Below are 6799 nucleotides of genomic sequence, written 5' to 3' on the forward strand. Positions count from 1 at the left end.
GAAACTGATCTGGTATGAATTTCTTATGGTTGCAATCTCCCTACCCAATCATGCAGTTTAAAAAAAAAAAAAAAAAAAAAATCCAAACTACTTGGATGAGGATGTGAAGCCTCAGTGTTTTGAGCACTGGTCTTCCCAGGGGGAATTTGGCTAGCACCCTGTGGCCGATGCTTTTATTCTGAAGAGTGCAATAGCAATACTTGCTGCAACTGGTGAGATGTAATTATATCATAAAAATTGATGACATTCTACCTTTGCTCGCTAACATGATGAATGGGACGGGAGTCCTCTTTCTCCGGTATGTCTACACCGTTCAGATAAGCGCAGAAGAGGTGGTATATAGCACAGAGTCCTCTGTCTTGGCTCGTACTTGTTAATGCGCTGAGTTCTGCGTACCTACAGCATTACATTTTATATGTGTTGAATCTGCCTACAGACCTTTTGTTTTAGAGTTAGGACCTGAGACGCCTCAGATTTTATAACAAAAGTAACTTTTTATTACCTTGTTGCTTTTAATTTTTAAAGGAATGTTCATTAAAATTAGTCAAAGTAGTTTAGGCCCTTAAGCTGTTTTGTTGTAGCTGTAAAACTAAGAAGCTCGAAAAATAAGAACGTGAAATAAAGAAATAACTGGTGCAGTGCTTTGCATGTCCTAAAGGGAAGATTTTTGGGTCAATCCTTTAAGCTTCCTCTATGCTTGTGGGTTTGAGCATAGTATTGTGGGTTCACTTGCAGCTGCAGCAATTCTCCAAATGAGGAGTACTAGTGAGAGAGAGAGAGAGAGAGAGAGTTACCATTTGTTTGGGTTGTGATGGCCCAAGAAGTACCCCAAACGCTCTATCCGATGACCTTATACCTTGGGTGTTAGAAATGGGGTAGAAGAGTAGTCTTTTATTCTGGGTCTTTTAACGTAATGGCTTATCCTTGGTGGTAAGCAAAAGAGGAAATAAAACTAACCAAATAAAACCGTATTGGTTTCATTGGTTAGAACATTGTATTTGGTGGTTTTAAAACTAGGAAAGGATGCAACTTACTCCCTGCAGTTTCTAACCTGATGCAGCAAATCCTGGAATATAGAATATCCAGGTCTAACATCCTGCCCCTTAGCCAGAAAACATTTCACTCCAGTAACAGATTTAGAAATAAAAGGAGACCACTGCCATAATCAAATACTGCCCGTACTCTGCAGATATAACTCGGATCTGTGTCAGGATGTTGCCATTTGAGCTATTGTAGTTGGTTTCCACCAGTCTGAACTGTTTAAGTCTGTGGGAGCATCTTTCATACAAAGATTTGCTGCCTTGGGTTGTAGACAGGCATAATGATTGCATTGATATCACAGGCTACTGATCTGGGCTATTACCATGCAACTTATGCCTATGTGGTTCTGTAGCAAACGTAGCAAAACCACTGCAACGTTAACCCTTCTTTTTTGGGGGGTCAGGGTTTAGGATGATTTAGAAAGTGTGCACCACTACAGCATCACAGAGGTAGCAGCTGCTATATGCTTAAAAGCAACATTGCCCCCACCCCCTTTTAAGTAAACTGTATCTGCATCCACTCTTCCCAGTGCAAACTGTTTTCAGTAGCAGTTTAATGATATCTATCTGATAGAATTTCTGAACTTAAATAAAAGCAATAAGGTAAAGCTTGTACATAAAGAATTTGTTTTTATTTTTCCTAAAACTAAAATGCATCATCTTAAATTAGGTTTATAGGTCTGAAAAATAAGGCATCAATGCTTGACGCTTTATCTTTTTCTCTTTTTCTCTTCCTCCCCACTCCCCCCTGCCCCTTCCCTCCCATCCTCCTCCAGTTCCACTCCTATCATGGGGGCCTAGCTTCAATTTTAGCATCTGGTATGTTGAACTCAATGGTATTGATGATCCAGATGTGGTCCAGCCCTGTCTCAACTGGTACAGCAAGGTAGGTCTGCATTTCAAAGTGATATTTGCTTGAATGTCTGGTGCCATTGTCAAACTGCGTGCACGTCCGTTCTTGTGGAATGACACCATTACTTTTCTGTTCCTCAGGGATCTGCTAGGGAATCATGGGGGAATGGGGGTGTGAATTTGGAAAAACACAAATGCATCAGTTTAAAACTGCTCTGTTTTAGTTTTTTAGTGACTTTTTATTGTGAACAGCTCTGGAGTTTGAGAGCAGAAGCTGCAGTTCTTAAATAATAGTGCCCTTCCCCCCCCCATCCTCCCATTGAGTGATATGTTTATCCTAGGTACAGTTTTTCCAGGGCTTTGTAGATCATCTTTAATTGAATAGATGTTTACATTTAAGCAGGTCGAGTTCAATGTTGTGTTTGTCCTTCACAAACAACCTTTTCCTTACTGTATATTGTGACATTTGCATGCTGTATAGCAGGAGGGAGATTTCTTGAGCACTTGTGCAGATGCTGTAATATTGCAAATGTTCAGTAAGTGTCTGTGCACGTGTGTTTGCAAGCTCCTTCAAAATAACTATTAACAGTCCAAATTAAAATCTGTGGAACTTCCCCTCCCAGCTGCTTCCTTTCTTTTTAGTAGGTTGTGGAAAAGACTGTACTCCAATCACTACCTGCCTAGTTCAGCCATAAACCATGTTGCTCTCTTGGACTGCAAATGACGTTCCAGATCTTATTTTGCCTGACAGACTTTTTTTTCACTTGTCGGCTCAAAAAGAACGTTTTGCCTGCAAAGTATGATCTTATTTGGCCTAGGGAGATGCATAGCTCTCTCGCTGTGGGAGAGAATAGCTTGAGGTGCCCCTAAAATCTGACTGCCCACTTCTGGGCAGGTGCCCTTACTACCAGGCCATGGGGGTAAGCAGTGATGCAAGTTGCCTTCACCCCTCCTCTTGGAGCTGGGCCACTGGCTGGAAATAATGGGTCCCAAAGGGGAACAAGCTAGGACGAGCCTATCTGAAGCCCAGTAAGGAAGGAGGAAGGGAGCCCTGGGTTCGGGCCTGGTCTGGTTGCTGTCTGTGCATTTATCAAATGACTCTTACTAATGGAAAACGCACAATCGGCATTGGGAATAGGGGCCCGAATCTTGTCTAAGCACTTGAGGATTTAGGATGACTCGTGTGTTTTCCAGAATGGAACTAGATCACACCCAAACATAAATGGAGTTGAACCATCCAGGTGGTTCTGGATCACTTGTGAGCAAGACGAAGGTGTAGCCCAAGTCTAACTGCCTGGGATTTTTCCAGGTTAGAGTGGAGATGCACGAGGAATCTAGATTTGTAAGCAGCTTATGGCTGCTATGTGTTGTGGAAAAGGATTGTACTTAGTAATTAAGGGCATTTTTACATGTGGTGTGGGATGTGGCGCCGGGCCTTTTAATTAGCAAGCTGCACTAATTAAAAGTGCCTGTGTGTCATGTGTATCAATGTTGCCATGCTGAAAAAGTGACGGGGCGCTTTGAACAAGAGTTCATCAAGCATGTTTTATTTCAGAGTGCCCCACCGCCATTTTTTCAGCACAGAAACGTACGGCAACACTGATACACGTGACGTGGAAGGTGGCTGGAGCGCAGCAGTCCTCCAGCAGATTTGGTTAATTGAGTCTGCCTCAATGCGATGGATTTTCAGCGCGTTGGAGCAGGCACTGCACATCTGTGTAAGAGCCCTTAAATGTCCCAAAGCTGCTTAAATTGCACTTGGATATCTCAGCCCCAGATCCTGTTCTACCTCTTAAGTTTTCATCTTTCAAAAAAAAAAAAAATGCCTTCCTAAAATTCCTTGTCCAGTCAAATTCCAGTTTCCTCTAGCCCAATGTTGTAGGTAACAGATTTCAGCAAGGAAGGTTGTGGCACTTTTTTTTTATTTGAAACCCAGGGATGCCTACAGGTCTGTTTTCCATAGTTCGAGCCAGTTCTCACATTTGACCAACAACTGATTAAAGATTAAAACTCCCAAGATTCTGGACCCCTTCAGCTAAAATGGCTTACTCATCAACCATCCCCAGTGCCACACTGGAGACTTCCAGGCCTTTTGCAAAACAGCTTCCAACGTGGGAGAAAAGTAATCCTCTTTTTTTATATAGCGATAGAGACATCTATCACAGATTCTGCAGGGCTGTAGATTGGAGCTGAAAGTGCACCATAAAATAGCAAATGGCAAAAACAGCACAGCTAGCGGCAGTTGAAAGAGTGCAGTGTAACTCATTAAGTGGCTGCCATAGGTAAAATGCAGCCTACCCCTGGCTATTGGGGAGAGGCGTTGTTGAAAGAAGAACCTCAGAGCACTTACTGACCTTGCTCTGATGCACGTGTCTCCTGTTCTTGTTCATGGGCTTGCTAGTGAATAGCAGAACACCTTCAGAGTTAAGATGAGCCCCCAATAATTAGATTCTATATGTGGAAAATTTATAAATTTGTTATAATTTTCCATGTATAGAATCTAATTATTGGAAGGTTGCCTTAAATTTGTCATGGTGTCCCCAAGGCTGGGGGCCAGGCAGTGTGTGTGTGTGGTGGGGGGCAGTCTGACTCCCACCCTTTTTCCCCTTACCTTGCCCCCTATCTACCCCCGCCACCACCCACCACTATATCTGTGCCTCCTGGCACCTTGCTTGCCCCATGCCTGTCCTTCTGCAGTGCCTATGCCTCCTTCCCCCCCCCCCCCCCCTTTTTAGGGGGGGGGCCTACCTGTGATGGGGTGGGGAGCCCCATCTTACAATTGAATAAATACAGTACTTATTTGAAGTAGACTGCATATTTGACATCATTCTTTTTTGTTAAATATTAAGAAGTTAAGGGAAACCAAATCTACCACTGTTGATTGTTACCCGTTTGAGCCTGGCTATACATAATTAGTGCTGTTTTAAAGCACTTACGAGTTATGGTAGGTGCTATCCAAAGAAGGATGGGGATGCAGTCTTTTACACAGAAGAATCTTGCAGTCCCGGAAGGCAAGCATTTGTGTTACAGATTGCAGGCAATGAGATGTTTAATATGCTCCTAGATTTTGCCAACACGAACTTTACTGTGCTGCGTTTTCTTTTTTTAAACAAAAAATTTGTTCTTGGGCGCATCGCATTTGTAAGTACAAGCAAACAAAATTAGCATCCAACATTCCCGTTAGACTGTGAGCCAAATCTAACAAAAGCGTTAATGTATTCAATGGAGACTTAGTTTCATGACTAAAGTAAGAAAGCTTAATGCATTCCATTCTGGCCTTTATTATGGGTAGGCGGTCGTCCTTTCATTTGCTGTTGTTTGCATTGAACAGTGGCTTGAACCTTAAAGCCAGGCAGCTTTTACTGTGGTACTAAGCATATTTACTTAAAAATTTTAAATGGTGTGCTAACTGTTCAAAATCATGCCCCTCTTTTCATTTGCATATCCAGCGATACTGTGAAACTCTGCCCTTTGCTGTCTTGGCATACTCTTTTGTCATTCTGACATTTTTATTGGCCCAAGTCCTTGCTTTCTCTTCGAGTTAGCAAAACGCCTGTCACCGAATTTAATACTCCTGGCTTATTAAAAATATCTAATGTCACTGTCCCTTCCAAGTTTCCAAAATGTTTGTCAAAATTTATCTGACTCTAGGCGTTTTGAAGGAAATGATATTTATGTATTGTTAAACCAATGTCAGCTGCTAGAAATAGGCTTATTTTAAACACCATCTCCTTTTACCTGTGTTTAAAAGGAACAAAAACACTGGTGTATAATTGTGATCATGGATGAAAATCTTCCCAATCTAGTTTGATCTAAGTGGGCAACATATGTTAATGCTAAAGAATTACGGGTGGGTTTTTTTTTAAAGAGCCTATGAGATTTAGGAGGGTAACTTGGAGCTCAAGTTCTGCTGACTTAGCTCCTAGAAAATCCCTAACATCCATCCCCTCTAATCTTTTTATCAAATTCATTATTATTTATTACTTTATTTTTGAGCCTTCTAACTCTCAGTGGGACTCGGACATGTCCAGACCATGGTGTCGTAAGCCTGCACAGTCTGATAAGAGGTAGGCAGCACCGTTGGTATACCTGAGAGATGAGACATAATGTTGATATTTGAGGCATGGTGGGATAGTTTTGGCATGTGCGTTAGGAACTGCTGATATATTTACACAAGACAGCTGAGGGTTTGAGGTTGTGAATTGTCATTCTTTCTGTATCCACTTCCAAGCGGTGGTGGCTGGTGGTTGTTCCCTGCGTATGCTCCTGTTTTCATACTCCTTCCTTATGCTCCTAGAGAAGCAGTGACCCACTTACTATTCTAAAGTATCTAGTTACATAATTTGATCGTACGACGCTTACATAACATTTGAGCAAAGGCTTTTTCCTGGCTTCTCTCTGTTTTATGCAGACTTGTGCAACAAGGCCAAAAAGGCAAAATGTACCGATAACAATGTTGGAGCTTTGGTACTGTGACACTGTTATCACCTCTTGTGTCTTTTCATCAAATGAAATGGTGTTAACTAGCAGAAAACTCATAACATGAAATAGTAGGTGCCAGGGAAGTTCGTAGTTTCGGTGGGCGAACCTTGTAAACAGAATGAAGAATTTAACATCTGCAGTGTAAGCAAAGGAAAAAAATCTACACTTCTCATAGGTTTTCTTGTGTTCCAGTAGTACCGTGAACAGGAAGCCATTCGCCTTTGTCTAAAGCACTTTCGTCAGCACAACTACACTGAGGCTTTTGAATCACTGCAGAAGAAAACCAAGATTGCACTGGAGCACCCTATGTTGACAGATCTGCACGACAAACTAGTGCTGAAGGGAGACTTTGATGCTTGTGAAGAACTGATAGAAAAAGCAGTCAATGGTAGGTGAACCAAGGAGGCATGCTGGCTTGAATCCAG

At 42.1% G+C, this 6799-nt stretch overlaps 1 protein-coding gene across 5 annotated transcripts in view; it reads left to right on the top strand.

The window, feature by feature from the left end:
* Nucleotides 1–6799, top strand: part of MKLN1 (muskelin 1) — a 122785-nt gene that overhangs the window by 16596 nt on the left and 99390 nt on the right. For 3 of the 5 annotated variants that reach the window (XM_025213263.1, XM_025213265.1, XM_025213268.1), the window contains 2 exons: nt 1817–1926; nt 6570–6762. In XM_025213263.1, coding sequence (XP_025069048.1) covers nt 1817–1926; nt 6570–6762 — 303 coding nt within the window. Of the gene's footprint in view, nt 1–1816; nt 1927–6566; nt 6763–6799 lie in introns of all 5 variants that reach the window. The other 2 variants (XM_025213273.1, XM_025213271.1) reach the window with 1 other exon arrangement.

This window comes from Alligator sinensis, unplaced genomic scaffold (genome assembly GCF_000455745.1).
Source record: "Alligator sinensis unplaced genomic scaffold, ASM45574v1 scaffold268_1, whole genome shotgun sequence".
In the NCBI taxonomy this organism is placed as follows: Eukaryota; Metazoa; Chordata; order Crocodylia; family Alligatoridae; genus Alligator; species Alligator sinensis.